Source organism: Erythranthe guttata, chromosome 14 (genome assembly GCF_056151865.1).
Source record: "Erythranthe guttata isolate IM_541 chromosome 14, IM_541, whole genome shotgun sequence".
Lineage (NCBI taxonomy): Eukaryota > Viridiplantae > Streptophyta > Magnoliopsida > Lamiales > Phrymaceae > Erythranthe > Erythranthe guttata.
The window spans coordinates 3,060,584-3,075,200 of record NC_142546.1 but is presented as its reverse complement, the minus strand read 5'-3'; the positions used below and the strand labels follow the sequence as shown (position 1 = coordinate 3,075,200).

At 38.4% G+C, this 14,617-nt stretch overlaps 1 protein-coding gene across 13 annotated transcripts; it reads left to right on the top strand.

Annotated features, from left to right (window-relative positions):
• The first annotated feature begins 48 nt into the window (after positions 1-48).
• Positions 49-14,557, top strand: LOC105954385 (chromatin modification-related protein EAF1 B). Of its 13 annotated transcripts, none has more exons than XM_088813810.1 (23): positions 49-437; positions 2,520-2,720; positions 2,820-2,874; positions 2,951-3,039; positions 3,134-4,580; positions 4,686-4,805; positions 4,980-5,135; positions 5,577-5,765; positions 6,072-6,152; positions 7,133-7,190; positions 7,266-7,783; positions 7,867-7,920; positions 8,386-8,440; positions 8,532-8,728; positions 8,824-8,877; positions 8,996-9,076; positions 9,200-9,352; positions 9,485-9,601; positions 9,937-10,028; positions 10,294-10,509; positions 10,601-10,970; positions 11,713-13,363; positions 13,997-14,557. In XM_088813810.1, the coding sequence occupies exons 2-22, from the start codon at positions 2,578-2,580 to the stop codon at positions 13,282-13,284; spliced, it is 5,817 nt and encodes a 1,938-aa protein (XP_088669936.1). In that variant the 5' UTR covers positions 49-437; positions 2,520-2,577; the 3' UTR covers positions 13,285-13,363; positions 13,997-14,557. The 13 variants fall into 13 exon arrangements, with proteins under 13 accessions (XP_088669936.1, XP_088669941.1, XP_088669940.1 ...); XM_088813815.1 differs by having other exon boundaries at positions 52-437; positions 9,200-9,337; XM_088813814.1 differs by having other exon boundaries at positions 52-437; positions 9,200-9,337; positions 10,598-10,970.
• Positions 14,558-14,617: the final 60 nt, after the last annotated feature.

Below are 14,617 nucleotides of genomic sequence, written 5' to 3'. Positions count from 1 at the left end.
TTAAAGAAAGCCCAAATTAAACCAAAGTAGCCTTTATTTCTGGCCCACATTATCGCGCTCGAAATAGTTTTGACAATCTTTTTCTAGAGAGAGAAAATAAATAAATTGCAAGCGATTTTAGAGAGAGAAAGTTTTGGGGGCACCAACGAGCACGAAGAGGGACGAGCCTGAAGCAATTTTACATCAAAATTACAGGCAGAAATAGAACTGACCTATACATACGCGTATTTGTATGTATCTATTTATCTCCGTAGTGTTGTTCTAGGAGGGATTCTTTGATAATTTTACGTACTCTTGGGCAAAAGTTATACCTCCTCGCTTTGAGTTGAGGTACCTTCTGCATCAGAAGTTAAACCCTAGGCGCAGAGCAAAAATTCAGAGGGGCACCCCATTGTTTAGCCCTGAATTGCTTCTTCTTCGTGGTAATCGCAATTGAGGTAGTTTCTCGCGCTCCCAGCTCTGGAAACCCTAGAATTTGGAAGTCTGGTTATGTTTGCTCTTACCATAGAGTTTCTCTTCACGTTTTTTTATGGTTGAATTAGGGGTTTAGTTATGGATAAATGGTATGGAGAATTGTTGGTTACGTCTTTCGTTTTTCATGCATTTCGGTTGAATAGCAATGATGGTTTCTGGTTTCCCCGTTGTGTGGCACATACAAGCTTGCTTTTCCGATGATTGGCATTTGATTATATTACATTGTATATGGTTTTGCATGCTGAATGAGTTGACTAGACCTATTAAGTTCGCTATACTCTTCTTGAGCTTTTAGTTGATTGGTTAAGAAAATCTACATGATATAAAGGATAGTAGGGTTTATGAAGCTTACATTCACAACATTTTGTCCGGTATTTGCAGTTCTCTTTTTCTTCTCTCCATGTCGGTGAATCTGTTAGTGGAGGTTGGGATAGCTTCATGCGTTAACGAACTTTGACTGAGATAGTCCAAGGCCTTTTCCCTAGTGGCACTAGCTCCCACTATTATGTGAGAGGTCAAGGGGTTTAGACTTGCCCCCCCCCCCCCCCCCCCCCCCCCCCCTCTTAATAGGAACATATAAAGAAAAAAAAGACTATTCTACTTAAGAAATGATCTTTGACTGAATTCATCAGATTAGTGACGTCTTAGATTAGTGGATATAGTGATAGAGCTAACTAAGTAGCAGCTATGCAAATGCACATACATGCCATGGACTGTGCCGATTTATTTTGTTCATTTAATGTTTTATAAATTTCTTGGTCTTGGAATGTTTTTGAATCTCTGGATGGAACAGAAAAAAGGTCCTTCCATCTTAATTGCTTCAAAAAATGTACTTTGAATTTGTCTCTGCATGTGGAATGCAGTTGTGATATACATGTTGAAGGGCTGTGGATATGGTCTGTTCCCTCGTACATATACTTGCAATTTAAGGATATCATGCATCGTGTGGTATGATTGTATGAGATTACTTGATTTGGACACTATGTAAGATGTTCTTTTTGTTGTTTGATGTAATTTCCTTTGGTCAACTGTAGTAAAATAGTTTACATGTATCGGTTGTTTGACATGTCAAGGCCATTCATCTTCTTGGTTTTGTTCATAATGTTTGGTTTTTGATGAATCTTGTTTATGAACTTATTTTATGTTTTGAACTATTGATCTGGGCAATGACTTTTTTAATAAATTTTCTTTTAGCCTAAGGTATCTATTGGCAGTTATTAGGTACCATTATTTGCTGAAACTTTCTCCCGAACTTCTCTGTTATTTTTCATTTTAGTAAGCGAGTAATTACCAAGTTATGTCGTTTTCATGGAATCATGTTCTATCTAGTATCAACATGGTATGTCCTGTTGTTTCAAACTATTTAGTTCTGTAACAATATCAAACTTATAGGATATTAGCTTACATACCATCAAATGTTGTAGAAGTTCAAGGCTCATGCTAGCAATTGATCATTAATATGATCGAGGAACCTTATGATTAATGTTTTCACACATTAGGAAATTATGATTTTTTTGAATTGTTGGCTCTCTAAATTCATTTGGCTTCAATTTTCTAACTCCTTAGTTCTTCTGTTAAGTTATAAATTTTTGTGTTTGTCTCTCTCGTTAGTGATATTTAGCAAAGGATGTTTTGCCCGTATTATATTCATTGTATGAAGTCTCTGTTTGATTGAAAAGTACGAAATCCAGAATAAAGATTATTACAGGTCTGGGTGCCTTGAACTTGATCTGGCAATGAGATGAATCATGAAAACTGAATATGGAATGACTCATTTAGAAATTGATACTAATTGCTATCATAGAATTTCCCGTAGTCGCTAATGGACCTCTTAGTAGGATTCAACCCAGATGCAGTTCTCACCTATGTTATAATTATATTCAAAGTTCTTGCTTCCACAGATCTGTTTTATACAGGATAGTCAATTCTCAATTACTTAAAACACTTTGGCTGTGTGTTTATTTAGGATATGTGCTCTAGTTATTTCCTCTACATGGAATATAAATATTCTCCAGTTAGTAAAACTTCCTGTTCGTTTTTCCTAGGAGTTTGCTTTCGTCATGAGTTAATGGACCAGATTATCTGTAGCTGTTGAAGACGGGAATGCATGGGTGCACTTCAACATCTGTTCTCCTAGTCAATGCCGAATTTGATTCAATGGGGGGAGTTGTTGAAGGAGGAGTTGGTATTGTTAACAAAACTTCTCCCCGACGAGCGGCAATTGAGAAAGTCCAAGCAGAGCTCAGGTAATGCTGCACTGATGTTTGGATTACGTATCAAGCTACTGAGCTTTCTGTTCTCAAATTATATTGTCATTTCCATGAACAAGTTTCTTCTGATAACAGGCAAGAGTATGAAATTCGGGAGAAAAGGAATAGAGAATTGGCATTTCTTGAGGAAGTATGGAGCTGTTTTATTTTCCCTTTCTCATTGTATATTGAACATCTCTCAGTGCTTGATTCCTTTATGTTGGCAGGGTGGAGATCCTATGGAGTATTATAAGATTAGGAGTGCTGCTTCAGTTAGTGTCCATTCAACTTCATTTACTGATCAGCTTGTGACCAGGTATTTTAAATGAGTTACATTTTGATTGTTGTTACAACTTACTGACTCGAATAATATGATTTTGTATTAGTTTAATGTTTTTTTGGCTTTACAGTGAGGCAAAAGGTAGTATTGCATTTACTGCGTCTCCTCATGGAGACTCTGTGGAAAGTAGTGGTAGACTTGGTGAAAAACCTTTTGAATCCAATGGTGCCGATAATCTAGTTTTATTTGATGCTGAACATGAGTTTTCTGAAGGTGATAAGAACTCATTACATGCCAGTAGGAGTAACATTGTGCCATCTGAAAAGTTATCCCAGGTGGGAGGGATTCAAAGAACTCGGGAGCATGGAGATTCAGCTGCTTTTGGCCTCCCGAGAAAAGCATATAAGAGACGATATCGGTCCCGTCCAAATCGTGATGGAACTAGGTCAAGTTCGACCGATGTGAATCCAACTCGTGCCATTCAAAGCTCTTCTGTACCTTCTCGCCATGGCCTCAGGGATGTTAAAGGATTGATATCTGATGCGGAAAATCTAAATGCATCAATAGACTGTATTTCAAAGGCAACAAGTCCAGTAGATGGTGCTGTTCAGAAGACTGGATTGACTGATAGTCAGCAGGATATGGAGTTAGATGGTATAAAGACTGTAGAATCAACTAAGGACCAGATTGCTGGCGTTCCAGTGGATGCTACCTCTGATGTAATTGCTTCTGAAATTCCATTGCATGACCAACAATCACACCCAGGTGTTGTGAAAACTCCTATTCGAATTGATTCTGATGGAACTGAGTCTGTCCAAGCAGTAGAAGAAATTACTTCTGCAGTTGTTGAGTGTCAGCGTAGTGCGAATGCCATTGAAGTTGAGAATCACTCTAGTTCATGTCAGATGAATGGTTTCAGTAATAAAAAGGAGGATGGGATGGAAGATGGCATCCGAAAAACCAGTGCTTCTCGTGGCATAAATAGTTTGGCTTCTGACAAGTCTTGTACCCAAACCAGGCTATGTGTTGATGGAAATAATGACAGTGAACTCTATAGTAAAGTAAGAAATGCTGACTCGAAAGGAAAGATTTATGACCAAACCCTAGTTCCAGATGTGGACGCAGTTGTAAAAGGTGATGAATCTGTAAAAGACAAGAAACAGACTGAGGCTCTGGGTAGTTCTACTCTTGTCAATGTGATGAACCCTTCTGCAGGTCTAACCCGGAGAGATAATGGCTTTAAACTCCACCCTGAGGATGAATTGAATCAAAGTGGAGCTACTTTGCAAAATGAGGGGAATGATCAATTTGTCATTGAAGAAACAGAAGCTAGTGGACGCGATGGATCAGAATCAGGGAGAAAACCCGCTGACATTCGTAGACTCAACAATTTAAATTCTTCCAACGTCAGGCAACAGGGTTCTGTTGGTATCTCAATTTCGGATCTTCCAGAGAGTGGGTCATTGACTAGGCTTTCTACGGTTTCTTTGGAGGCTCAAACTTCTTCTTTGGCTGACTTGAACTTGGCAAGGAAAATTGACGAAGACTCAATCTTGAAAGAAGCACAAATCATCGAGGTTATATTGTTGCATTTGTGTTTAATTTGTCTAATCTAGTTGTGCTTGAAGAACATTTGCTTGTAACTTGTCGAACCCAAAGATCTGATATAATGAAGTGAATAGGCAAAGCGAAAGAGGATTGCGGAGTTATCCTTTGCTACTTCTCCAAAGCAAATTCATCCAAAATCTCATTGGAATTATGTGCTTGAAGAAATGGCGTGGTTGGCAAATGATTTTGCCCAGGTTCGACTTAATAAATGTTTGGAGACTTTTCTATTTCAGATTTCTCCCTGTGGTTTTGTAGTGTTTTTTAGTTCATAATTTATATGGGATGTAATTGGTTATTCTCCTGTACTTAATATATATATATATATATATATATATTTAAATATTGCTGTTAAGAGATTCCTTGTGTAGGAGCGTATTTGGAAAATAGCTGCTGCAGCCCAGACGAGTTCTCGAGCTGCGTTTACTTGTCAGCTGAGGAAAAAAGAGAAGAGTTCTGGTATGGAGGCGAAGAAGGTTGCTCATACTTTGGCAAAATCTGTCATGGAGTTCTGGCATTCAGTAGAGGTACGTTCAAGTAGAGCCTTTGTAGGATGCATACAATATCCTCTATATGTTTTGTTGCCTTTGTAGGTGAAACTATTTCTTCTTTTTGACTTGATTTGCTTTTGGAAGTAAAATCTGTATTCTTTTTTCCCTGAATATTTAAGCTGATGTGTTAATAGTTGTCAGATTCAGCACATGTGCAGAGTTGTCAAAAAGATATCAATAAAATGTACAATGCAGCAAATCTAATATATGTGGACTAAGTTACAGTTTCAAACACCCTTTTCTTATGAAAATTCAAGATCTAATTTAAAATCAAAAGCTGCAAATGGTAGATTTTATATTTTTCAATGATTTTGTTGTTGGAAGAAGTTGAAGTCATCATAGACTCTATCTCTATTCGGTGGTAGAAGGGTACATAAGAATTTAGTGTTCCGCTTATGAATTCCTGTGGTTTGGCAGGAGACAAGCAATGTACTGGAGCAGCAAAATCAAAGGGAGGATATACTTTCAGTTCAGGCTTATGCAGTGAGATTTCTGAAATATAACAAGTCCAATATTGTTCATAACCTAGCTGATTGGCGGTTCTCACCAGATAGAGTGTCTGACATGGAAATCCTTGATCTCTCATGGGGGGACAATATAAAAGAAGTATGAATTGTTAACAAATATCTTGATGTACTCTGTTTCACATAAATCCTCTCTTTTTATCTCTCTGCTCGACTCCTCCTCTCCATCAGTTACCCCTTACCTCCCTTTTTATCCCCTTTCACCGTCCCCATTTTTCCTGCCATAACATTTTCTTTTCTCTAATGCCCTATTCATCTTGCTTCATGTTTGCACTTAATATGATCGTTATTTTAGTGTTGTATGAATGAATCTCTGAATGTTTTTTTCCCCTTTGAAGTTGAAACTTATGTGGTTATTTATCTATTATTTTCTTTTTTTGTTATTCAGGAGAACTTATTTTACACAATTCCCCCTGGAGCCATGCAGACCTACAAGAATTCAATTGAATCGCATGTGGCCAAGTTTGAGGTAAATGCTTTATTTAGCTAAACGTGTGCTTTATAAATTATCTGATGAACTATATCTGACTGTTTCATCGTTTATATCTTTTATTTCCTTTATATATGTGGCCCTTTGAAGAAATAAGAACGAGAATGATGTTATTGAGGCTTTTAGATGGGCTAAGTTTGTGCAATCATGGCTAGCTTATGGTAATACACATCAAGTGTCTAAAATTGCAAATCTATGACATGATAGAAGTTGTTCTAGATATCATTCTGCCAACAATGTTTTTTGTTGAGAGCTTATTAGTCATGCACAATTGTCTATTGAAAGCATAAATTTAAATTTAAATCTTATTACTATATTGAAATATCTATTTATTTTGTTCGTGATTCCAACTGAGGTTAAGGTTTAGGGTTAATGTGATTGTGAAGTTGGGAATCCTCATTTGACATTTTCTTTTCTGTATTCTGTTTAAGGGCTAACTTTATGTATATTATTCTGATATCTAGATAATTCAGTTAAAAGTGTCACTAGTTCTAGCTCATCTACCAATAAACACCTGGTATTGCTTTCTTGTTTCTGGAGACCTATATGTCCATGCTCCATATACAAATAATTTAGGTCATAGCCAACGTTGATTGCTCCACGTTAATTTTGGCAACACGTCAATTTTCCTTTTAAGCTATTTGATTCATAAAAGGGATTCGATGTTGACTTTGGAATGATTCTGTTATTTGCTCTGTGAAACCACGAGTTGTTCCTAAAGAATGTTTTGCCACCAACCTTCTTGAAATACGAAAATTTTATTAAAAATATGCAGACCAAGAACTTGTGAAAATAAAACGAGAAAGAATTTTGTTAGCCTTCTTTCCCTTCTAGAAAAAAAACTTGGTATTATTTTCTGACACGCCTTTGGATGTTACGATAAGATTTTGTTGCCAATTATTTGTTAATTTTTCGTGTCTTGTATTCTATTCCCTGAAATTGTCATATTACTTGCTCAGAGAATTGCTAGTAGAGTGCAAGAGGATGTGGAAACTTCTGCATGTGGTGCATCTGCAGGTAAGTTTTTAAATGAGGCACTGCTTGACCGGCCTTGCCTTTTGAACTGTTTGTTTTAATAATATTTCATTGCAGGCTTCGAGTCTGAAGACAATACATATGATGAAGTTATCGGAGAAACAAACACATATGACATGTCAATGGCTTTTGAAGGTAGCAAGTCTTCAAGATCTGCCGAAAAGAATCGGAAACAGCTGATAAATGCATACGGTGTGAGATCGTATGAAGTAAGCTCTGATATATTGCAGATGCAATCTGCTGAAAATAAAGTTGCGACACAAACTTTACTGGGAAAACGGCCAGGGGCGAGTCTTAATGTGTCAATACCAACAAAACGTGTTCGAACTGCTTCCAGGAGAGTTATCAGCCCTTTTAGTGCAGGGACATCTGCTTGCATTCAGGTACCAAATAAAACAGATGTTTCAAGTGGTGATACCAATTCATTTCAGGATGATCAGAGTACTCTTCGTGGTGGATCACTTGTTCCACATAGCTTGGAAGTTGAGTCGGTTGGGGCTTTCGAAAAACAATTACCATTTGAATCGGCAGAAGTATCGACAAAACATAAGAAGAAGAAGAAAGCAAAGCATCTGGTATGCAATAGCATACAATTCAAATATGTTTGCCTCAATTATTGTGCAATAGTCCATTTTCATTTACTTTCGTATCCTGGCAGAATGCCGCATACGAACCGAGATGGCAGGTTGATTCCACTTTCCAAAACGAGCAGGTGAATCATTTCACATCACTTAAATATTTCTCCTTCTGTCCTTCTGCATAAAGTATAAAATAATAAAAAATGCAATACGTATTCCCATAAGCCTTATTTGAGCAACACTTAGCCTGTTTGAGATGGAAAGCTCATACTCCAGTGCTTCGGAAAATTGTTGCTATTACAAACAATTATTCTGGGTAGTACATATTGGCTTTTTTGTAGTTACATAGTTCACTGAACGATTTATCATGATATGTAAAAGGCATTGGAGGATATTCTAGTACTCGCAGTCTTGAGGGATTTAATTTGATTGTATTGATCTAAATATTGTTGACTCATATTCAACACACATGCTAAGGAAACAAAGTGAAAATCAGTTACTAATTTTGAGTTCTCATTTGGCTGTTGAGGGTTTATTATTTCTTTCTCTAAATTATGTTACTTGTTCGAAGTATTTTTGAGTACTAATCTTTTCTACAGTTTCAGAGGGATCACTTGAAGAAGAGTCATCAACTTGAATCTAATGGTAGCAGCGGTAAAGCTTATTCTCCCCCAAGCCTGTAGATGGTGTTCACATTTGATACACTCTTTATCATGCCTAATGTATTTATCTATCATTTGTGAAGGTTTATTGGGTCAACCCATGATGAAGAAACCAAAGGTTATGCGGCAATCACAGGATAACACTTTTGAGAATATAACACCAATTACTGGTTCTGTTCCTTCTCCTGTAGTTTCCCAAATGAGTAACATGTCCAATCCAAATAAATTTATTAAAATGCTTGGTGGTCGGGATCGGGGTAGAAAACCAAAAGGTCTCAAGGTACAATTTCCATCCTCGGCCCCCTTTCAACTTTTCAGTTATTGACTCTTCAAGGTGGTGTGCAAACTGAGGTTAAGCATTTTTATTTCTGTCAGATGCCTGCTGGGCAGCCCGGCTCAGGAAATCCATGGACACTCTATGAGGACCAGGTTGATTTATGTATATTGCATGCATATGAACATATAGAAATACAGAAAAATTTCCTTGAGTACGGTTGTTTTCTAGTAAGGTATCATCATATTAATGAATTTTAATTGGAATTTATAGGCACTTGTTGTCCTGGCACATGACCTGGGCCCGAACTGGGGGCTTGTAACTGATGCTTTTAATTACACTCTGAAGTTGATGGTAAGCTTAAGCTAAATGTCGATGGTCATCTTTATTGATGGAGATTATAGTTTTGATTTTGATTTCTTTTCTTCATTTAAATTTAATTTTGTTAAGAAAACCATATATCTTCCATGTAACCAGTGCATATACCGCAATGCTAAGGAATGCAAGGAACGTCATATTATTCTGATGGATAAAACTTCTGGTGATGGAGCAGATAGTGCTGAAGATTTGGGGCCCACTGAACCTTATAGTTCTACATTACGTGGCATTCCCAATGTAAATTACAATCGTGTAATGCACTATTTCACCAGTTACTTCCATCTTGAAAATAATTATTTAAATTAACATTAATGCTGTGCACATTCTATCTTCTTATTACCAATATGGTAGCTGTTACTATGATGTTTCTTTGGCTTAATATAGGGAGCTGCCAGACAGTTGTTTAAACGTCTGCAGGTGCCAATGGAGGAAGACACCATGAAATCTCACTTTGAGAAGATCATCAGTATTGGGCAGAAACAATACTGTCGTAAAAATCAGGTGTGCTTGTCGAATTCAATGTGATAATGTACTTCTGTATGGTATAGCTTGGGTGTTTTGAGATCTTGGTATTTGATATGACTGTCTGATCTACTCTCTCTTAGCTTTTTAGCTTTCTGAAAATACTTGTAATTTCTACTGTTGATTATAAATAGTACACCATTGCTAGTTTCTGTCATTGCATGTCATACATATTGGTTTGAATGCCTCAATGCGTTTTTGAAGCTCTAAAGTTTTTTCATGTTTCTCGTACATGTGTCTGTCCTACTTTGCTCAATTTGTCTGGAGTATGATATTCATTTGCTAACATGGTTTCCTTTAAGAATGATTACCAGGATCCCAAGCACCTTGAGCAACTTCATGTCTCTCATACAAATGCTCTTTCCCAACTTTGTCCTAATAACCTGAAAGGAGGGCATGTTTTAACGTAAGATATGCAATTTATTTGATCATGTACATTTGGAGTTGGTTTGTTAATTGTGACTTATAGTAGTAGTTGTAACTGTAAATCGATATATATATATATATATATATATATATATATATATATATATATATATATATATATATATATATATATATAGACACACACACACACACACACACACACACACACACATATATAATGTTTAACCGACAATTATTAGCCTATTTCTCTTACTCACAATTCTACAACACTTGCTCCTTTGAAGCCCTCTGGATCTGTGTGATGCCACCATGGCTGCACATGATGTACTCTCCCCTGGGTATCAAGGGCAACACTCTGGCGGATTAACCATTCCAAATCATGGAATTGTGACTCCCATGCATCCTGCATCTGGTTCCTGTTCTGTGTTGCAAGGATCCTCCAATATGATGCTTGGCAACAACTTTTCATCATCACCTGGTTCTCTCAATTCCTCTGTCAGGTAGTAAGCTGTTAAGTGCTATAAAAGTTTTCGTTTGATTCTGGTTTTCTTTTTTTAATTGAGATATGTTTTTCTGCGTGCCTTCTAGTAGGGATGGTAGATATGGTGTTCCTAGATCTGCATCATTATCACCCAATGAACAGCAAAGGATGCAACAATATAGTCAAATGATACCCGGTAGAAATATGCCGCAACCCAATGTCTCTGCTCCGGGAGCTCTTCCAGCAACTGAGCGTGGTGCTCGTATTATTCCTTCTGGCAATAGCATGGGCTTAGGGTCCGGTGTTAATAGAAGCATGCCAATAGCAAGACCTGGGTTCCAAGGAATTTCTTCACCATCGCTTGTTAATTCCGGGAGTATGGTTTCCCCTGTTATGTCGTCGGGTAATATGCACTCTGGAGTTGGTGGCTCTGGTCAAGGAGCGATGTTGAGACCTCGTGACGCTTTGCACATGACGCGGGTATGTATTTATCAATTTTGAATCTTCTGGTAATTGGTCTTTATCCTCCCAATGTTTTGGAAAAATATATTGATAACAGACACTGCCACATCATATGCAATGCCCTGTTGATACAACTACACATATAATGCATGTTTTAAGCATATGTTTTGTAGTGTATAGCATTTTTCCCGTTTTGCCCTGCAGTTTTCTCTTGCAATACGAGTCTTCTGTTGTTGCAGTTTGACACTAATATATATTGCCGGGTTAAGATGGTGTTTTGAGGGTGGATTTCGCTCTATTTGACGCTTTAGTAACCTATTGTATTTCTAACTGGAAAAGGCTTGATGAAGAAATAGTAGGTTGTAGTGATATTGACTGTTAGCAAGTTATTGATGATCATGGATGTTCAGTTCTTCATGGATGAACAGTTTTGGTGGTCCTTAGCTGATTCTATTCAGCGAGGATAAGTCAATGATTGAAAATTATTACTGAACATTCCTTAGTTACAACAAAAGTGAACTTATTACTGAACATTCCATATGAAATTTTGCATCAACTCCAGAAGATTGTTATCTTTACCAAGAAACATTTACTGACTTAGGTTCAACACGAAGTTTATTTTCCGAATTGTACCGTCTGTTCCTAAAAGGCAAAGTTAGATTTTTTGATCTATTTTTATTATTTTATGCATCCCTCCATATATTTCATAGTAGCATTCGTCTTTGCTTCAAATTATTAATCTAGTTTTCTGGTTTTGTAGCCTGGGCCAAGTCAGGATTCGCAGAAGCAAATGATGGTCTCTGACCCAGTGAACAACCAATCTCACTTTGGTGGGTCGAGTTCCCCTTTTCCTAATGCTTCATCACCAGTGACATCACACCCTCTCCATCACCAGCAGTCCCATCCAGTATCTCCGCAGCAGCCTCAAGTTCCCAATCCTCATCATCCACATTTTCAAGGACCAGCAAATCATGCACCCAACGCCCAGCAACAAGCCTATGCACTTCGCTTGGCTAAAGAGAGGCAGCAACATCGACTTCTGCAGCAACAGCAGCAGCAACAGCAACAGCAATATGGTGCATCAAGTTCTTTGATGCCACATATACAGTCGCAGCCTCAAATTCCTTTATCTTCTCCTGTGCAAAGTGGTTCACAACTTCAACCCCAAGCAGGTTCTTCGCCAGCATCACTTTCTCCATTGGCTTCTTCGATGAATTCAACGCCACAGAATCAGCAGAAGCCTCAAGCCCCAACTCGGGGAGTTGTAAGGAATGCCCAACAACCTGGTGGCAGTGGGTTAACCAATCAGGCAAGCAAGCAGCGGCAAAAGCAGGTTTCACAAGCTAACAGGCAACACCCTCAGCAGCGGCAGCAGCCACAAGGTGGTCAACAGCCAACAAAAGTTGTGAAAGGCGCTGGGAGAGGCAACACAGCGATGCACCAGAAAATCCCAATTGATCCCTCCCTAGTGAATGGGGTTTCTACAAATCCAGGGAATCAGTTTCCACAGAAAGGGGAAGCAGCCACACATTCAACGCAAAATCAGGGCTTATATACTGGTTCAGCACTCAATGCTGTGCAACCAACAAGGCAGCATATTTCTTCTCAATCTAATCAGTCCATGCCTCAGCAAAAAATCAATTCTGCCTCATCCACTAAACATCCGCACCAGATGAGTCACTCTGATAATGGCAGTCAGGCTTCTGGCCATCAGTCTGTTTCATCTTCGGCCGTAGCTGGTTCAAACCACCAACATGCATTATCTCACCCAAAGTTAGCGAATAGAAAACATTTACTTCTTCAGAGAGTGGTTCCGTCAAATCACCAGATAAATTCTGATCCATCAAATAAACCACAAGTAAGAGATTCCGATTCTGATCAGCACCTAACAACCAGCTCTACTGAGGTGGATCCAATGGTAACATTGCCTCAAGCCACTAGTAATACAACTACCGCGGTACAGTCTGTCTCTCCGGCCAGTGCTCCTCAGTGGCATGCTTCAGAACCATTTTTTGAACCAAATACACTAAATCCAGCAGCAAATGTGTCAATGCCCAACTCTAGTGAGTCTTCTCCGCAAGGGAGCCAAGGGCGTGGACAGAGACTATCATCAGCCAGTGTACCCTCCATTAGGCATGATGTTAGTGCACAATGGCAAAAGCAGCCATCACAACTGCAAAATCCTAACTCACCAGTGACCCAGCAACAGCAGCAGCAGCAGCAGCAGCCGCCGCCGCCGCTACATTCTCAGCAGCAGCAGCAGCAGCAGCAGCTTCTACGAGCAGGGAGTGGCAATTTGTACAGTAGGCCTACTGACCATAGATTGGAATGAAGATTAGCCAACAGATTGTGTGGTGATTGATTGGTGCTGTCCATGTCTGTCAGCATATTCTCGGGACAGCATTGTACAGGTTAGTCATATCTTATTGTGTTCTTGTAGCTGCCATATCGATATGTTTAATTAGTTCCATATTTTTAAAGGTTCAATCGGACATGAGATCTGCTTTAGCTTCTAGCCCCTGAAACTTAATTATATGTATGAAGAAAGGATTGCTGGCATTATTGCAATCTAGTTCTCCACAAACCGGAAAAAGAACAGATGGGAATATGTTACAGGGATTGTGGTGGTCGGGAAAGTGGGTTTGTGAAATCTGTACTTAAACCCAAACGTGAGAAGATCCAATGGATGAAATCAGCTAGACCCACTTGATAACTTAAAAAATCTGGAGGGAAAAGAAATCAAATATCATTATGACTTTCTAAATATGAGAAGGGGCATTAAAAAATGTCTTGCCGATGTACCAAAAGAGTTATTCCTTCTTGCAAAGGAAACAACCACTTTGAAAAGCAATTCAAGTGGTGCGGACCAACCTGGGGACCCTTTGACCAGCCTATTATTTTCTACTTTCCGGTTTTACTTGCACCTGTTTGGCTTGTATCACATTGTAGTCGCTTATCTTTGATTTTTCATTGGCATTTCTTTGAACTATACTCTCTTTAATTTATATATTATTGTGCTAATTATTACTTGCACCTTTTTTCAGTGAAGCCGCGGATATGTAAGGGAGCAGAATATGACATGTTGGCAAATTTTAACAGTTGCCTACAAATTGTGAAGAGGGATTTTGGGTGGTTCAAAATTTTGTGAAGATTGTATATTAGAATTGCCCTGAGGAGGCTTCGGGAAAAAGATAGAGACAGATAGTAGAGGTAGGTGTACAGGATCTCATCTCTCCTTTCGTTCCTTTCTCTTTGTGCCCCTCATTGTTTACATGCTCGTTTGAGGGGGCAATATTTGCTTTTCGCCTTCACAGATCCGTCATGTTTTGTCGCCTGTATCTTAAGAGGGTTTAGTTCTTATTGATATGGCCGAAGGCTGTGAAATTTTTGTGAATATTAATTAGCCTTGTTGTGTATACACTAGTCAATATCATCAAAATAGGGTTCATCGACGCTTTTTGACCTGTATGTTATGTATTATGTTCTCAGAGAATTTTTAGAGATTCGAACGACAGGAAATCAATATCAGAAACTCATCTAACCCTAGTTCACATAACCAGAGGGCTTAATTTGTCAGTCGCACGATGTTCTGCGTGCGTGTTTAACTTTTGTTTGGCCTTTTTGTCTCTTGATTTTTTTTTTTGTGTTTTTTAGAAGAAATTGAC